Below are 19460 nucleotides of genomic sequence, written 5' to 3'. Positions count from 1 at the left end.
CCTTTACCGCGGGCAGATATCTAATGGCCTCTACCCCCTGCCGCTAATTCACTTATGCCCCCAGAATAAAGTTAAACAAAGAGCTTACACAGTACAACAGTGATTACATTACACATTGAATCCCATTAGAAAAGTTGGTCCATTTGTTTCCCGCTCGAGACTAACATCGCCGTCCTACGAGATTCACCCAGTATATGATAAAGATACTGTATATGATCTATAAATAAAGAGTTAAAAAAAAAAAAGATACAGTATATGATAAAGCTATATTTGAAAATTAGCATTTTTTGTTGCATTATCATTTCTCAAATAAACAAGATACTTATTTACATATCAGAACCCCTACCATTCTACATGGGCATTAAATAGCTAACCTTAACTCACTAGGTCTAGCCAATTGCATTAGAATCTCTGAGAGACAGAGCGAGAGCGAGAGCGAGAGAGAGAGAGAGAGAGAGAGAGAGAGAGAGAGAGAGAGATTAAGACAGAAATTAACTGTAAAAGTCCAGCGAGAGAGAGACCTCAGAGAGAGAGAGACAGGGTGAGCACCTTTGGTCCGGAGACACAGGTTCATCAGCAGGGCCGTTGCGTACTGCAGCGTGAAGTCGCTCAGGCAGTCCGCGTCCTGGAGCTCGTCCACCAGCCAGCCAATCAGGTCGTCCTCGATCATGGCCGTCTGCTGGCTCCGCCTACCGGAGCCGTGACGGTGAGACACGTTAGAGCTACGCCCGACCCGGACGGCGGGGACGGAGCGACTGTCCCCAGGGTGGTGTGTCTGGGAGGTGAGCTGTGCACTGTGCACACCGAGATAAGGCCCTGATACGGACCTTAACTTGTTCCCCTTGCTGCCGGGAACACGATAGGTCAATAAACAAGTAACTTATCAGACTTGTTCATCAAAGAAACATTAAGATTTCCCATTTTTTTATTGTTTAATATGGGATGTCTGCATCAAACTCCCAATGGGGAAAGTCATTCAATGTTAGCATTGCTTTTGCTTTTTTAATTGTTACTGCTTGGCCCTTGGTTCTATGAACATCCTTCCTGTACCGACAGCGTTATATTGTTGGTTCTCTTCTTCTTCAAATGTACTTATTGTAAGACACTTTGGATAATGGAGTCTGCTTAATGCCCTCAATATAAATGCGAATCTATACAAATAAGAGTTGAATTGCATTGAATCACATGGCCAGTGGGTGGCCGAGTGCTGAGGGTACCTGAGGCTGAGTTTCTGCAGAGCCACCAGAACGTTCTCCCGGCTCAAGGAATCCCTCTCCTCGCGTCGCAGTACCTCCATCAGCAGCCTCAGCAGAGAGGGAACGTGGGAGAGGTACAGGCGCCCTGCGGCCGGAAAACACGCACGCACGCACGCACGCACGCACGCACGCACGCACGCACGCACGCACGCACGCACGCACGCACGCACGCACGCACGCACGCACGCACGCACGCACGCACGCACGCACGCACGCACGCACGCACGCACGCACGCACGCACGCACGCACGCACGCACGCACGCACGCACGCACGCACGCACGCACGCACGCACGCACGCACGCACGCACGCACGCACGCACGCACGCACGCACGCACGCACGCACGCACGCACGCACGCACGCACGCACGCACGCACGCACGCACGCACGCACGCACGCACGCACGCACGCACGCACGCACGCACGCACGCACGCACGCACGCACGCACGCACGCACGCACGCACGCACGCACGCACGCACGCACGCACGCACGCACGCACGCACGCACGCACGCACGCACGCACGCACGCACGCACGCACGCACGCACGCACGCACGCACGCACGCACGCACGCACGCACGCACGCACGCACGCACGCACGCACGCACGCACGCACGCACGCACGCACGCACGCACGCACGCACGCACGCACGCACGCACGCACGCACGCACGCACGCACGCACGCACGCACGCACGCACGCACGCACGCACGCACGCACGCACGCACGCACGCACGCACGCACGCACGCACGCACGCACGCACGCACGCACGCACGCACGCACGCACGCACGCACGCACGCACGCACGCACGCACGCACGCACGCACGCACGCACGCACGCACGCACGCACGCACGCACGCACGCACGCACGCACGCACACACACACACACACACACACACACACACACACACACACACACACACACACACACACACACACACACACACACACACACACACACACACACACACACACACACACACACACACACACACACACACACACACACAGTTTGCTACGGGCGTGGCATGTGTCAATCAAAATCAAACGGTTGATTAGCAATTGATTAACAGGGCAAATGTTTCAATTGTTATTTTATTTCTTATTTTTTATTCGATTTGTCACCTTATTTTAATGTTTAATATGTTGAATGTTGCACAATCCCTGCAGGCATTGCTACTTTGCATTTCAATACATTTCTTTGATATGTATGTGACAAATAAAACTCTTGAATCGTGAATCTGATTAACGCCCTTACTGGCACTACTGAAATATTCCTTTGAAAACTTCAAGCCTTGGGTTCCTATGTTTGTTGTGAGATAACTATAGATAAGATACGATACTTAATTGAGCCCTTGAGACAAAAATGGTGGCCAAATCGGATAGTCCAGGATAAGGATGTTATATTACAGCATATATCAATTTTAAATTCAGATTTTTTTTCCCACTGAAACCGACTGGACTTGTTGTTCATCAGATGGAGTCTGTGTAAGTGGAACTCGATTGAATTCCCAGTCTCCCTATTCTGCATCTGGAAGGGCTGATTGAAGACACTGGGTAATCCGACTGTCATCTTAACCTTGTCTTACCGTGACCACTTCCTGCCCCACCCTGGCATGTCAGGCTGAAAGAGGAAGGATTCAGCCTTCCAGCACAAGTGGACTATTTCAAATGCTTTTTTTTGTCAAAGTCACGGCCGTTCTGTTGAAAGAACGACGTTATCGCCAGGCTCTCCGAGTTAACCTTCTGATAATGCTTTCATGTAAAGACACGGACCATGTTGCAATCAGTTGGGTATGTGTTTTTTGGCCTTCACTATAATTAAGACTATAGTGATATGCAGTAAAAAAGAAATGCCCAACTAAATGCAACATAGTCATTGCATATTTACATTAAGTTGGGTAGTTTATTTTGCATATCACTTTAATTAGGACTATAGTGATATTAAAAAAAAACACACCCAACTGAATGCATCCTAGTCAGAGAGCGACTTTCAGAGAAGCGTCTTCAGTCGCGTTTCAGGGCACGGCCAGGGAAACACTTACCGTCTGGAAGTGAGGTGAATGCATTGATGAGGCGCGCCATGTATTGGCAAACTATTTCGTTTTTCGACCACATCAAGTGAAGCACGGTCCTCTGTCAAGAAACGGTATTTCATTATTGATCTTAATCAATTGATTATTGATTAACATAAACACTCACGTTCTCTCAAAATGGCACGCATAAACAGAAAAGAGTTAACGGCGACAATAGGTTCAAACAGAGGCCGGAGACTGTCATGAGGCAGCAGTTAATATCACCAGTGTTGTGTCACGACACACAATACGTCATTGTTGTGTAGTTACACAGAATCTTCACCACGTTTGAACATGCAACAACCGTGCAACGCTGGGTCATGCAATGCGGGAGGGGTCATGGCTTTGGACTTGGTCTCCCGCTTCACTTGAATAACAAAACAAAGGCCGTAGGTGCCTTTTGTCTGCCTGGATAAAGTGCTTCACACTGCTGAGTGACTTCAGCGTTCCAGAATCGGGAAAAGATGTGTGTGTGAGGTGAAATGTGTGAGGTGAAAAGGGGAACGGCAGAATATTCCTAGCAGGACGCCTGGCTAAATGAGAGCAATTCTGCACCATTATGGGGCCGAGTTATGTTGTGCGTTTGGATAAATAATACAGAGGTGAACGAAGGTTCAGTAAAAAGCCATGGCCAATCCAGCAGCAACAGATTCAGACCGGACGACCCAATACTGCGTGACATCCTTTTATCGATCCTCGATTGCCCTTAAACTAATAGCAACCAAAATCATAGACAGGGATATCTTTAAAAGCGAGAAAACCAAAAACAAACTCAGAATTGCTGTTAATTAGTTCCAAAGTCAGATGTAAACCACCATAACCCTAGTATAATGTGTGTATTGCTCACATGATTAGGTTAAGACGTCTCCACATCTGGCTGTGGCACTTCCATACAGCGCGTATGGCTTTGTACTCATCTACAGAATGTCTGTGTGTGTATGTGTATGTGTGTGTGTGTGTGTGTGTGTGTGTGTGTGTGTGTGTGTGTGTGTGTGTGTGTGTGTGTGTGTGTGTGTGTGCGCGTTCCACCTGTTGCGTGCTGAAGCGCTCCAGCAGGTCGTTGCTGATGTAGGCCTGCAGCACTGTGTCTCTCTGCTCCCCGGGGAGTGAGCGGGTCAGTCTCTGGAAACGGAGGAGAGGAAACCAAAGCCTAAATATGGGCATAGGACCTTGGGTGACACGAGAGCGAGAGAGAGAGAGCGAGAGCGAGAGCAAGAGCGAGAGAGCGAGAGAGCGAGAGAGCGAGACAGAAAGAGAGCGAGAAAGAGAGACAGAGAGAGACGGAGAGAGAGAGAGAGACGGAGAGAGACGGAGAGGGAGAGAGAGAGAGAGAGACAGAGAGAGATGGAGAGAGAGAGAGACGGAGAAAGACCGAGAAAGAGGGACAGAGAGAGACAGAGAGAGACGGAGAGAGACAGGGAAAGAGGGACAGAGAGACAAAAAGACAGAGAGACAGACAGAGACAGATAGAGACAGAGAGACAAAGACAGAGAGACAGACAGAGACAGATAGTGACAGAGAGACAAAGACAGAGACAGAGTCAGCGACAGATAGAGACAGAGAGACAGAGACAGAGACAGACTGACAGAGAATAGTGTCATGCATCATTGAGAATGTCTCCTCAGCTCCAGTTACAGAACTAGTTGTTGTTGTATTACTATAAATAAATGTGAATGTAGAGTAACTTTCCATTCATCTCCGTTTAACACATAAGCGCAGCTGCTCAATAAGCTTAAGGCTATACTAAACTATAAAACACGAGTCGTAGCCTGTTCGGCATCTACATCACATAGTGCTCGTGAGTCGCGTCCGTTATCTCAACAAGCATGGCCAAGACAGAAAGCTCAAAATGCGTTACGTAAGAAGAGAACCATAAACAAAGATCCCTATCCAAGTATCCTGATAGCGTCCGGAAATCCATTAAAATTAGATTACAACTACTAGTGCTAAGTGTAACACCATGATCAAATTATCATACGGCTACCAAGTTTGGTTTATTGATCTTAAATTGCACAGAGGGCAAAACTATCGCCCAAATACGATAGTTAACGTACATCTGTTAAGGCTGCCCGGGTAGCTCACCGGGTAGGGCCTGTACCATATAGGCTCAGTCCTGAACGCAGCGACCCGGGTTTATAGTCCAGCCCGTGGTCATTTGCTGCATGTCCTCCCCTCTATCTCCCATACCTTCCTCTCTATCTCACTCTATAATAAAGCATGCATGTGCTTTATTACGTGTGTTACCACCGGAGTCATGTGTGCAGACAGCAAATGGAGAGGCTCGACTGAGTTGTGACTGATGAAAAACTATTTTGTATATTCACGCATATTCGGTGGAAACATTTGGTTCTACCGGGCAACCACATCTTCGTCGCAGTCATGGGTAGTTTATAAGTGCCGGCCCTAAATGACCACCCACAGCGGTCTCCTTTCCACTCCTGTATTCTAAAGTATCAACACATTTTGGGTACCCTTTGGGTAAAAGCGAAATACGCAAGTGATGTAACGATGAACAGCATGAACGAGAATTACGAGAGACCACAGAAAAAGCCGACATGCACTATCACGCACCTGGCTAATGAGAGACCAAGGAACTTGCCGACAGATGCTATCACGAACCTGGCCAATGAGAGACCATGGAACATGCCGACATGCACCATCACGAACCTGGCCAATGAGAGACCAAGGAACTTGCCGACAGATGCTATCACGAACCTGGCCAATGAGAGACCAAGGAACTTGCCGACAGATGCTATCACGAACCTGGCCAATGAGAGACCAAGGAACTTGCCGACAGATGCTAACACAAACCTGGCCAATGAGAGACCACGGAACTTGCCCTCCAGATACTATCACGAACCTGGCCAATGAGAGACCACGGAACTTGCCGACAAATACTATCACGAACCTGGCCAATGAAAGACCAAGGAACTTGCCGACAGATGCTATCACGAACCTGGCCAATGAGAGACCAAGGAACTTGCCGACAGATGCTAACACGAACCTGGCCAATGAGAGACCAAGGAACTTGCCGACAGATGCTATCACGAACCTGGCCAATCAGAGACCAAGGAACTTGCCGACAGATGCTAACACGAACCTGGCCAATGAGAGACCAAGGAACTTGCCGACAGATGCTATCACGAACCTGGCCAATCAGAGACCAAGGAACTTGCCGACAGATGCTAACACGAACCTGGCCAATGAGAGACCAAGGAACTTGCCGACAGATGCTATCACGAACCTGGCCAATGAGAGACCAAGGAACTTGCCGACAGATGCTAACACGAACCTGGCCAATCAGAGACCACGGAACATGCCGACATGCACCATCACAAACCTGGCCAACGAGAGGTCTCTCTTTGTTAAAGGAGGGCGTTGGTTTGGCGTTGAGGCGAGCCACTCACCCAGCGCAGAGCCTGGAGCAGCAGGCAGCGGAGGCGCTCCGAGCCCCCCAGCAAGTCCCTCTTCAGACGGTCGTAGTCCAGGGAGGGCAGCAGGGGCACCTCCCGGGACTTCCTGAGGGGACGAGGGGGAGACGAGGGGGGAGACGAGGAGGACATTTGAGAAACAGGGAGGGGGGGGGAGAAAAAGGTGAGAGAAGAAGGGGAAGTGGCGGGGAGAGGAGAGAAGATGGGAGAAGAGAAGGAGAGGAGGATATTGGAGAAACGGGGGGGGGGGAAATGGGTGAGAGAAGAGGTGGGGAGAGAAGAAAAGAGGGGAGGAGAGTAGGAGGAGGAGAAAGGAAAGAGAAGGAGAGGAGGCCACGCTCGTCAATCCCAGGAAATCATAGCAACACATTTGGACAAAGGTCAGGTGTTCACAAGTAACATCCAGCCCTTCCAGGCAAACACTTAGCTGGAAATTCTTACTGCGGTTCGATGGACGCCCGTAGCAGCGAGGAGGCCTGAGGGGGACAGACAGGGCAGAGGGACAACAGAGTGGAGGATAAGAGGAGCAGAAACAGTAGAATAAACTAATATCAGTTGCATTGATTTCGATTTTTCTACTATCATCCGATTTATATCATCCAAAAGGTATAGAACAGTGATCGTGACAAAAAATGCTCTGATGCAGATTGCAATTGGTTTGTCTTTAAGAACTTACCTGAGACTCCTCCTTCCTATCTCGCCTTAAAGACAGTGAGGTTCTCTACTGCATTGACACGGGCATGCGTGCACATCATGCATGTAATGTTAGGACATGCTAAACCCACCTCCCCCCCCCACCAGTGGTTCTCCATTCTGCGACAGGCTCCATGCAATGAGTGACAGGTAATCCAGGTAGATCCAACACCGTTGGATCTACGAATGGACTAACGTGGCGAATGGACTAACGTGGTTAACCCAGTGGTTAATAACAAGACCAGTTGTTTTTGTTAGTTTGGTTTGTTGTTAGTTTTTGCTGTAATCTCACTACACCTTTGCAATGGGCCTGTATCCGGTAGCAGCAGTACATAGCAGTACTGATGGTGGTGGTGGTGGTGGTAGTGATACGAATTAGGAGTGTGTTTTCATGACTTAAAGGGGCTTTAGACTTCTGAGATCCAACCTGTTGACGTCTATCCCTTATAGAGTTATCCCTTAGAAGTTGAGGACTCATGTGCTCGGGGTGAATGTTAAAAAACACATTTCCTGTCCTATGTGCAAGGTGATGTTGAGGCACTGAGTCCCACCACAAAACCACGACCGGTCTCTCCAGCTCCTGACTCACAGATTGAACCAACATCAACAGTTTTGGCATTCAAACCCCAATATGAGGGTGGGGGGAACGGGGACCCTGGGCCCTTGTCCTTGCTTGCCTGTGATCTTTCTAACCACCTGTGCTGCCAAACAGCTCTGGGATGCAAAGTTAAAAGCCGTGCCCTGTTCCCAGTGTACCGGGGCCGGTTGGGAGAGGGGTGCGTGGGCGTACATCCGAGTCATCAGGAAGCAACGAGGCAGATGCCTCTTGGCTATCGATGCTTTGCGTGCGAAATATGCCGTGGTAAGAGAAACACATCGAAACTGGAGCCAGGCAAAATATGACAATAGATCCACCTGCGTGCTGTGTACTCGATGCGCTTAATCGTCGGGGGCCCAGAGTGGGGGGGGTTTTCTCAAAGAGATATACTGCGGAGCTCTGCCACACACGGGTTTGTGTTTCAGCGTGTGTGTTGATTTCTCCCCACAGTGAATTACGCATGAGATAATTGACAAATAATCTGTTGAGTGACATTTAAATACAATGCAACATGGCACAATAATACCTTAACTGTGGGATTATGGGATCGGTCTTCCACTGTGCAATATGGGCCTGGTATTTTGATCCATACAAGTAAAAATAAATATTTGACTGGAGTCTGATTGACCATTGAGTTAATTACCAGTGTCAATATAATTGGTCAGCTGGAGGCAAGCTAAAGGCAAAACATTTCCTGTGTTACTTTAACAAGAGATATCACAATAATCATGGTGTCTCACTATCTGTTAGCAAGCTGTTGTCTGATTAATAATGCAACACCACCATCTTTGCCATCATTTCCCAGTTCAAACGATCGTCAAGCAAATTTGAGCCATGTTCTCTCATGACAAACGGGGCAGAGCGACACAGGTTTTACACACAAAAGTCCCGGACTAAACCATCTCTCCACCCCACTCCATTACACGCCCTCCTTTCTCGTTAAACAAACGAGACGTCGGATATGAAAGGCCCCTCGATCGTTTGAGAAAGCAAACGACTTCACAGGTCGACAATGACTGTGTCATCTGTTTATGAGGTACGCCCTCATATTGTGGTTTTTGTCCCCATAAGTGTACGGACAATGGAGGTGGTCTTGCAGCGCCTCAAACTAGGCCACTCTATTGGGAGCTATAAGGACACGGGAGGCAATATGGGAAAGATACAAAGGGCAGGGGAACAAAGGTATAGAAACATCGCAGCGCAGGGCGACGGGACGGGGAGAAAGAGATGGTGAACAAGACGAAGGTGCAGAGGGAGAAGAGAGACCGGCGGGCTGTGAGGAGGAGGAGGAGGAGGAGGACGATGAAGGGTAAACCGCTTGCAGGAAAGAGGAACGCAAGCAGGGATGAAAAAAGGTATGACACTTACATAGCCGTCGTCATAGGGACTCATTGAGTAATATCCCTTCATGGTGGGAGCGCCACAAACACACCGCACACAGAAAGAAAACGACAACAACAACACAAACACAGAGAACACAGGGGTTGAGATCAGGAAGCGGGATGAATGGCGAGGCGTCGGAGCCGTGCTTGGGCGCGTCGACGTGGACGACAAGGGCCGTCATCACATTTCAGTCTTCGCAGAACGCTTTTACTGTTTCATAGGAATCCCCAGAGCCGTGTGGGAAATCGACCGTAGATGGCCTTAAGAGATTATCTGTTCCTCGTACAATGCAGGTCGTTGTCCGCCGAACAAAAGCACCACTTGCTGTTCACTTTCAGAAACAGCGTTAACTTCAATCCATATTTGTCTATGGGTTGGTCTATCTATCTATACATCTATCAAACTATATATATTAACCGTAGATCTATGTTTCTCTTTGTTTATGAAAGAGAACCCGTAACTCTAAAACACTATGGGAATCAAAAGTGAGCGCGCGTGTGTGTGTGTGTGTGTGTGTGTGTGTGTGTGTGTGTGTGTGTGTGTGTGTGTGTGTGTGTGTGTGTGTGTGTGTGTGTGTGTGTGTGTGTGTGTGTGTGTGTGTGTGTGTGTGTGCACTCACTGTGCCTGGCCTGGTAAAGTCGACGCTCTGTGCAACACTCTGACTCATTTGGCTGCTGAAGAGACGCACACATATGTTCTTGATGTACTCTGCCGAGATCTGCCTCAAACAAAGCACAATACACAACAGTTACTTAGTCTTTAAAGCATGGGTCTGTATGTGAAAGAATGTATCATGTTTGTATCATACATATGTATAGGGGAGCAATTCATACAGATATGCAAAATATATCAATATCAATTTCTTTGCCCCAAAATAATCATATAATTTATGAATATTCAAGTGGCTAGGGAGTTGGACACCCAAACAAAATGTACTGGTTTTGATTCCCAATATCTTGAGCCTAAACTGTAGGAAAACCTGTAGATTCCCTAACCCCCCCACTCGCTTTAATATCCTAATGACAATCCTGTGATACCGTCACTTTGGATAACGACCATCATCTAAACAACTAAACACTTTGCAATAACAATAAGCTTCAAAATAACCCGTGTGTCATTATGTGCATTTGACGGCCCGATTGTGTCGCGTGGGGGCCCCACCATCTTCCCACTGGCCGTGGCCTCCAGGGAGTCCACCAGCTCGGCCGTGATGCCGATCAGGTTGCGGTAGTCGCCGTGCATCTTGCCCAACCACCGCGTGGCGTTGTTGGCCTTCCGCTCCGACTCGGCCAGCTGGAGCTGCATCTGCTGCATGGCCTCTGCGGAGACACACACACACACACACACACACACACACACACACACACACACACACACACACACACACACACACACACACACACACACACACACACACACACACACACACACACACACACACACACGCTCAACGTAAACCACTGATCTGTGATGAATGCCACGCATGAACCCATGCATATTATATACTACTATGCATTTTTTTTATTAAATGGTAGAAGGGAAGGGGCCAAAAATAACAGATCGTTTTGGAACTCAGGAGGTGGGTGTGGCGTCTTCAGAAAAGATGGCCATTGCATATTCAAATGGGTATAATTACCTTTGGTGCCCCGGCCTCCCTCCTTCTGCGTCACGCGTGTCAAGGATCGATCACATATTCGGACCGTGAATGCTACAAACAGTGGTTCGATGACACAATTGGCACTCGATGGTTATAGCTGGCGTTCGGCCAACACAGATCTCCGGGGAGGCTCGTGGGGACCTCAAAGCCCAGAGATGGCCGTGTCTTTCTGGATGACATGCTCCGAGACAAACATGCATTGTTCGTCAAGCCCCGAGCATCCTGCTTGGAGAGGTGCGGACGTCAGGACATGCTTTGTATCGGTCTGCCTCATGGAATAAGATCATTGGAGCGTCAAGAGTACCCTCCGTTCTTGGTTCTCCTTAGATAAATGCTGCATGGACCCCGCCACCACCCATGGCACCAGATACCTCCACCTCACACTGTTCAATCGGAACTTCAGTCAGAAACCTAGATAAACTCAGTAGCCTAATTTTCACAATTATGTCAAAAATGTCCCCTTCTAATGTATGCATGTATAATATAAGGCATTTGGTTTCGTATATACCATTTATAAATAATCTCCATTGTCTCACGGTTTACAATGCGGATGGATCAAGGTGGATCACTGAATGATAACATGGTCTGTGGTACATGAACATAGCATGAATACTATAGACAGACGGGGTATGTGAATGTCAACAACAACCGAGTAAAAAAACCTGAAAAAACGCCATTGAGAGCTTATTATCATTGGAGACTTAAATGTGCCCCTTAGCAGCCAGAAGATGACACCCCACTCTGAGCTTACACAGGTTTATAGGTTTTTGCAGAAGCAACAGGTTTACACTGCTGCTGGGTTGCTACACTGTGGTTTGGGGCCAATTTTTATCAGCAGGCTTTGTCTGGAAACAATGGGGAGCACAACTTGAACTAGCTTGGACATGTATCGTGAATGACTCTGAGCAGGTTGTGAATAGGCTGAATGGGCTCTGAAAAGAGTGCCTGTGATTTGGCAGGGTCACACTGCCAGTGGCCTGAATTCAACCCAAAAGTGAAAGCATTTGGTGCGGTATATACCATCATCAATATGATCCCAGGCTTAACCCCTTAAGAAAATCATCAAATACATGATAATTTCACCAACACAATTGGGGTAGGTTTACCAAAAATGGCATGACAGATTCACAAACAGAAATCTGAAACGAGCATTCTTCTCCTCAAAAGGCCAGTGATGAGTAGTCGATCTCTTTTTAAGCCTCATGGCATTGCTTCACATTCCACTGTTTGGTTTCCTTTCATTTCCAGCAGCCTGAACCTGAAAGACTTCACCGTGATTATCAAACACACAAAGGATGTTGTGCAGACACAACTCTCAGCACCGTTGGTGCTTTTTGCAAAGGACGACTGTTACCCAATACATCCCCCATAACGTGTTTGAATATTAATAAAAGCTAATACATTTGTACACGTTGTCCAGGATGAAGGATACGTATAAGGTGAGCAGCCTGGGGAGGTTGGATGCCTTCAAGGCCACCGAAAGAAACTTCTCCAACTTTTCCTTCAACTCTGGTATCCAGGAATCCTGTACACACACAGACGCACACGCACACACACACACAGAACGTGTGATAAGAGAGCTAGTGAAACTTTGATTTATGATATTCTGAGATTAAGGCGTAAAATTACAACATCAGTTCACATACATAAGCAGTATATAACAGAGTAACGTTCAATGTCAGGTGGTATCGGCTTTCGGTGAACCCTCACACTCAAGGCACAGAGACACAAAAAAGGGTCTCTAGGGACGCAGAATTAAACATTTGATGTTGCAAATATAGGCAATATAGGCTTCGGATCATCCGCTCTATTCATCGGCTTTCATTTCAGGGCGATTCAGGAACAAACGAGGCACCTGAAAGAGTTCCCGGAAGGAGGGGTGGACTTTGGGGTTTGGCACGAAGGGCAGGGCGTAGTACGGGAGGAACTCGGTGGTCTGGCTCAGTGCGGCCCCCCGTGTCTCCAGGTAGTGCTTCAGGTGGAAGATCCTCTCCTCAAACTCAGCCAGGTCCTGAAGAACACAACGAGTGCAAACATTGGCATAAATATACAGTAAGATACACATCTCAATGTCGACTTCAGGTGGATGCACCATTGTTATTGTGGTTCAGCTGTGCAAAATAAAAAGAATAAATGAAACATGGAAAGCTTTGAATGAATGGGGCATCTTCCAAGACGGACGAATAATAAAAAAAAAGATATAATAATGGACGAAACAATTATGACATCTGCTGGTTGATGATGATTTGACAGTCAGGGCTCAGAGGGAATAAAAGCGATCCTCTGAAAGGTGGCTTTGTGTCAGTGACATCGAGGAGTTTAAATACACTTAAGTGGTTCTTTTTGAGGTAATCAGTGGTAGCAAGCATTGAATAATCTCGTGTTTTAACAAGATTTATGATGAGTTTGGTGAATTTGTGATGAATTTATGTGATTATTCTTTCAAAGTGGAACGCGGTCATCGTGATTTTTTGTTGCATATGGAAGTGCACGTACATCTCTGCCGGGGTGATTCTTCAGAGGGTAGATGGTGAAGTGAATGTGAAGATAGAACTCCAGACGCAGAGCCAGGGGTTCCGTATCCTTGACCTCAGGGGGTACGTGTTCTTTCCACAGCTCAAAGAACACCTTGTGGTCCCCGTCGTCGAAGCAGCCAAGCAAGTCTCTCTGTTGAACAAAAATCAGAGGGCCTTGGAAAAAGAGGAAGCTTCTGAAATGTTGAGATTTAGATAAGCTATAAACAGATATTTTCTAAATATTAAGACTTTCCAAAACATCGATATTTATATTCTATCTTGATATATTCTATGCATCTAGATTGTTCATTATAAAAATATGTCAACAGACCTACCTATGAGCCTTCAGTCCACTGGTTATGAGTGATCGTTCAGATTGGGTCAGAGTAGTACAAGTTTACCTGAATGGTGACGTTCTTTGATTCTCTCTGTCGGTTCTGTCCTTGAGGTTTCGAGACGAGCTTGCCCTTGTTTTGGCATTCCTTTTCAAAACTGCGAGTGGTCTCGGTGAATTCTGCATACTTTAGATACTAGCAAAATAGAAAAGTCATACAAATACTTTAAAATGCATCACAGGTTTACAACAGTAAACCAAGCTGGAAATTGTCTCTGTTATACATTATCATGAACTAGTTGGGACTGTTATGTTGTTCTTACCTCCTTGATCATCCCCAGAAAGTCTGCCTCATTCGCCAAAGTTTCGCCCATCTGAACTGGCTCTCTGGAATTCATCTAAACGACGTGGTATTGTTTTCTATTACAAACAAAGAGGTGTAAAGATGTCTTCCTATTATTGAGAAGCGAAGTGAGTGCTGAAATGTGTTATTTAGTTCAACTGAATGCTGACTAGAAACAAACGTTATGCCTCAGAGGAAGACAGCACACTTTTAAACATGAGATACAAGATTAATCCGACATATAGTCGTGCATCTACACGACCATGGTATTCATGATGAACTAACACAATTACTATATCAACCGCGATAATAGCTCAGTACTAGGGCTATCTTAGGGAACGTTTGCGAGGGGACATACAAGGTAAATTTAGACCTTAACCACGTATATGCTTTCTCATTGTGGCATAAAACATACCTTTTTATAATGTTTTGTATGTTGCGAACCCGTAACGCCCATCAAGAGAACATGTGTATGTGTAATCCATAATCCACAAACTGCTCATAACAGTTTAAATATACATAACAATAACACTCATAAATTAGCAACGGTACATAGCAGGACGCCAAGGCAGAACACCTAGCAACCGGGTTGTTGTTAAAACAGAGCCGTAAAGGGGAGACCGCCAGAAAGCGTCGCAAATGCTCACCTTGAATGAGTCGGTTTTTTTTTTCCGTTGTTTTTTATTTTATTAGTCCATTTGTAATCGAAAGGGGAACGAAAGTATACTATCTTCCCCAATGAATATTTAACAAAAATCAAAAACTAAATTTGCTTACTTTTATTTTTACAGGAGAATCATATCCGGTTCAAAGGGTAAAGTTCGCGCACATTGTTGTGGCGCGGGTAGATTTTAATTTGCCATAGTGATGAATGAAAGTTTACTGAAAAACATCATTTTTTCATAACACCTACCCGTTGGACACATCCGACGAAATTGTTGTAGTCCTCTGGAACAACACATCACTTTGGTTTAATTTTATGGTAAGTTGAGAGATTTTAAACTGGAAACAAGCTTCCATGCGGCTAATGGCTAACTAGCGTTGCAGTCCTTTCCAGTTGTTGTTACCCCATACACACACACAAACACACTGTTTATACCATCGTAGTCTTTATGCTACTACTATATTACATTAAACTGTGGAGGGATGCTAATTTATTGTTGTGTTAAATTCACCTGGCTCTTGTAAGCGCGTATATGTCATCCAGTACCATCAGTTGTGTATTAAACCATGTTCCCAGATAGATACCATAGTCTCCCATCACCATGGCTGGGATTCTATTTGAGGACATCTTTGACGTGAAGGATATTGATCCAGATGGCAAAAAGTTTGACAGAGGTAAGATCTATGTACTGTTATTTTAGATCTACATTGACCTGACACTTTCTTTAGTTTGCAACGCAAAAAACTGTCAGCTTTACCGAGGCACTGTTATGTTGGTTTTACTACTTTTAACGTTAGGACAATATGCATGCCAAGACGCATCAGATTTTCTTCACCACATCATTGTGTAGTAAGTGGCATTTGGATTCTGGTAAAGGTGATCTGTGCGTATGTTTAACACAAACTATGTACTGATCTTTTCTACAGTGTCGCGTCTGCACTGTGAAAGTGAGTCGTTCAAGATGGACCTCATATTGGATGTGAACATCCAGATTTATCCTGTTGATCTAGGTGAGAATATATATAATATACTACGTTAAGAGATCATGATGGGGATCAAACAACATTCCGGGTTCGGAGCCGATCTTTGAAGTTATTCCCCTGACCAACACATCCTTGTGCTGGCAATCATATTACTATCATCTGGAATGATATACAAAAATATTGTTTGTCACCATTTGAAACATAACCATCCTATCTCGAACCTGGAAAGTAGGTAAAACAGTAGTTTGTATTCAACCTCACCATTTTCAATTAGTAGTATATTATGCGATATTGGGTAAACTAGGCAGGGGCTAATTAATGTTTGCATTGAATGAAAAAACTGTACGCGGATGACATGTTCAATTGTCTGGGTCTCTCAGTCACCACGCTCAGCTGTTTGTATCATCAGGAACATTTTAATCTGTGCCGCCATGTTATGCAATTGCAATAACCATTTCCGTAGCTCACTCATTCAGACATTGGATCAGGGTTTTACAGTGCTAGAATACTAATCCCTATGTATAATAATAACCCCTATGTGTAGAATGGTGTAAGTAATGCTCTTTTTCTAAGTACCATAACGACAAACCAATCGCTGATGTATTTCACTGATATTGAAAGTTTCCTTTTATTTATGTTTTATATAAGTAAGACTATTGGTCTAATGTGTTTTTTGTATTATTGGTCTTTTCAGTTATCCACTGTTCAGCACCGTGGGCCGTTATGTTGCGTGTAAATGTGCTTTCTAAATTGAATTTACTTACTAGGGGACAAGTTCCGGCTGGTCATCGCCAGCACGTTATACGAGGACGGAACGCCGGATGACGGGGAGTACAACCCCCAGGATGACCGCCCTTCTAGGTGGGTGTTCCTGTCATTATCTGAAACGGCCTCTGTTTGCCAACCCCCGTCCTAAACATACAAAGAATATACATATTCTAACACCCCCAAGTGTACAGACATATGGACTAAAAAGATCAAATAAGTAATGTTATAGAATTTTTATATGTATTTACAGGGCAGGTAATGTAAGTTGGCACTCTATTTTATGCATTAGTAAAAATCTCATCCCATTACTGTTTTGCTTACCTTCTTCCATATGTTCATTCTACAGAGCAGACCAGTTTGACTACGTAATGTATGGAAAGGTTTATAAGATCGAGGGAGACGAGACCTCCACGGAAGCAGCCACACGCCTGTAAGTGATCTTTTGCTTTGTTTTACATTTTTCTGTGTGTGTATGTATGTCTTTGGTTGAAGTTAAATGGAACAGGAGGATTCAGGCTTTTGGCATGTGCTTTTAGATCAAAAGAGCCCAAAATGACTTGATCAGTTTCAGAGTTATAATTGGTTTAGTTCTCCTTGGAACTTTAAAGCAGAATCCTAATGTAAGAAGAGTCATTTGACTCGACAGAATATTAATGCGGAAAACACGGGTGTGTTTATATAAAGGGTGTGATAAAGAGTAACAAATCAGGGCTACACTGACAATTTGCCCTTTTCTGTGATTTAGTGTCATCAAAAGTTGGGAGTGTCCACCTATATGTATGCTGGGTAGATCAGTCTACCAGCCTGCCCTGTGGACTGCAACAGATGTTGCTTATTATATATGTACCATACATCTAGGGGCAGGGCTCCAGAGTGCGCCTAATTTGGGCGCACATGCGCCTAGAATTCGGGGTAGTGCGACCAAATATTTTATTGGGCGCACCGGTGCGACTGAAAATGTATCCATCTGGTATAATTATTATTATTTATTTTTTTACAGAGCAGTCCATTCATAATATTGTAATAACCACGGAAGAGGCAGTGAATGAAGTATTGATTACACAGCGATTTATTAGACACCTAATAAACCGTTGGAACACGCAAGACCGGTAACAATAGAAACGCCGGGAAACAAACCCGCGAAGCCCAATCCAGGGGCCTGTACTACGAAGCTCGATTAGAGGGTTAGCGAGGCATGTTGAGCTGAAAGCCTGGGTTAGCTGTACCATGAAAGTCGATCTCTTTAAGCGTCGCTGTATCACCATGGTGACTTACGCTCGCAACCAAACCTGGTCGGGAGCAGCTTTTCAGCGAGTCTACCCGGAGATCGGCTACTTATATCGGCGTGCGCAGCTTCCTAGCCCCTCCTCCGATAATGGCGTCACCATTTGTGGGTGTTCCCATGGACCTCGACGCACTTATCGTACAGGCGTCTCTCCGGAGACAGAGGGTTTTTCCGGACAGAACCGATCCCTTGGCATTGTCTGACGATATTCTTTATGAGAGATACAGATTCGGCATTTATTTAATGGTCAAGATATTATTAATCAATGGCGTAAATATCAACGGTGCAACCGGTGCAGCTGCCCGGGTTGCCCCCCCCCCCCCCCCCCCCAACAACTCAAAACTTGGGTGCACCATAAATACGTGCTGGTGCACCCAAATTCAAAATTTAGGCGCACCAGTGCACCCAAGGAAAAAGTTAGTCTGGAGCCCTGTCTAGGGGACACTCCCACTTGTGATGTCACTAAAACACAGCATATGGCAGATTTACAAACGGCTTGTAATGGCTAATCACACCCACACCCAGGGGTAAAATGGGGGTCTCTTTTTATCGTATAATCTTATTGTAAAGCCCCTATATCAGGGGCTCTACAAAGAGGTACCGCCCAGGCGCCCTTGCAGGCTTCTCTGCCCACTGCCCACTGTTGCTCTCGTTCTTCCAGCTCGGCCTACGTCTCGTACGGCGGGCTCCTGATGAGGCTCCAGGGAGACGCCAACAACCTCCACGGCTTCGAGGTGGACTCCAGGGTCTACCTGCTCATGAAGAAGCTGGCCTTCTAAGGCACCCCTGCTGCTGTTGTTTTACCCCGATCCCCACCGACGCTGAGCCCTCTAGTCCTTTGCTATGGCCGACGGCTGCCGTGGTGTTGAACTGAACTGCACGCACCCAGACGCCTCATTCCAACCTCCTCAGAGTGAAGCTCACGCTGTCATGCTAGCTCAAACTTTAGCCCAGAGGAAACGGGAAGGACGTCAATTGCTTCATATTTTGTTTTTATTCGGTTACTTAAATCGTTTTCCAAGGGATGGATCGCTTTAGAAAAAAAATGATCAATGGGACAAAAAAAAATGCAAATGTCATCCGCTGTAAATAAAACATTTCTTTTTTTTATAACAATAGATTGTGTATTGTGTCGATTTTTAAAGCTGTTGCTCACCAAATTTGGTTTTATTTTTCTGGCTTTATATTGTTAAGGCTTTATATTGTTAAAATCCTTCATATAGTCTAAGGATTAATTTCAGTCTATAAAATGCTGATCTTTAACAATATGCTATGGTCTTGCAAATAGTTTGGATTCCATGGGCTAAGTGTTCTGTATTTCGTTGGAAACAAGTTTAACCAGAATGCTTGTGACACCAAATTGAAATTGAGTTAAACGAGTCCCACATAGCAATGTGTTACACAGGCTTCTCAGTGTACACCATAATGGGAGTCACAGGATGGGAACACTGCTGGGGCCATACATGACA

At 46.0% G+C, this 19460-nt stretch overlaps 2 protein-coding genes across 5 annotated transcripts; one reads left to right on the top strand and one right to left on the bottom strand.

Annotated features, from left to right (window-relative positions):
- Positions 1-235: 235 nt before the first annotated feature.
- LOC132468932 (lisH domain-containing protein ARMC9) lies at positions 236-14894 on the bottom strand. 3 transcript variants are annotated; one of them, XM_060066765.1, is made up of 16 exons: positions 14707-14894; positions 14272-14346; positions 14016-14144; positions 13595-13765; positions 12954-13109; positions 12531-12623; positions 11078-11102; positions 10603-10760; positions 10061-10159; positions 9427-9462; positions 7209-7243; positions 6744-6855; positions 4366-4458; positions 3307-3397; positions 1218-1341; positions 236-689 (listed from the first exon to the last, which is right to left on the bottom strand). In XM_060066765.1, exons 1-16 carry the CDS (start codon positions 14746-14748, stop codon positions 362-364), a joined length of 1767 nt encoding a protein of 588 aa, XP_059922748.1. In that variant the 5' UTR covers positions 14749-14894; the 3' UTR covers positions 236-361. The 3 variants fall into 3 exon arrangements, with proteins under 3 accessions (XP_059922748.1, XP_059922749.1, XP_059922750.1); XM_060066767.1 differs by having other exon boundaries at positions 241-689; positions 14272-14368; XM_060066766.1 differs by lacking the exon at positions 9427-9462 and having other exon boundaries at positions 240-689.
- Positions 14895-15088: 194 nt separating this feature from the next.
- On the top strand, positions 15089-19107 carry polr2h (RNA polymerase II, I and III subunit H). 2 transcript variants are annotated; one of them, XM_060066570.1, is made up of 6 exons: positions 15089-15273; positions 15536-15629; positions 15882-15965; positions 16706-16799; positions 17053-17136; positions 18653-19107. In XM_060066570.1, the coding sequence occupies exons 2-6, from the start codon at positions 15557-15559 to the stop codon at positions 18768-18770; spliced, it is 453 nt and encodes a 150-aa protein (XP_059922553.1). In that variant the 5' UTR covers positions 15089-15273; positions 15536-15556; the 3' UTR covers positions 18771-19107. The 2 variants fall into 2 exon arrangements, with proteins under 2 accessions (XP_059922553.1, XP_059922552.1); XM_060066569.1 differs by having other exon boundaries at positions 15090-15273; positions 15532-15629.
- The last annotated feature ends 353 nt before the right edge of the window (positions 19108-19460 follow it).

This window comes from Gadus macrocephalus, chromosome 12 (assembly GCF_031168955.1).
Source record: "Gadus macrocephalus chromosome 12, ASM3116895v1".
In the NCBI taxonomy this organism is placed as follows: domain Eukaryota; kingdom Metazoa; phylum Chordata; class Actinopteri; order Gadiformes; family Gadidae; genus Gadus; species Gadus macrocephalus.
The sequence above is the reverse complement of the archived record's forward strand: the minus strand, read 5'-3'. Positions and strand labels throughout refer to the sequence as shown.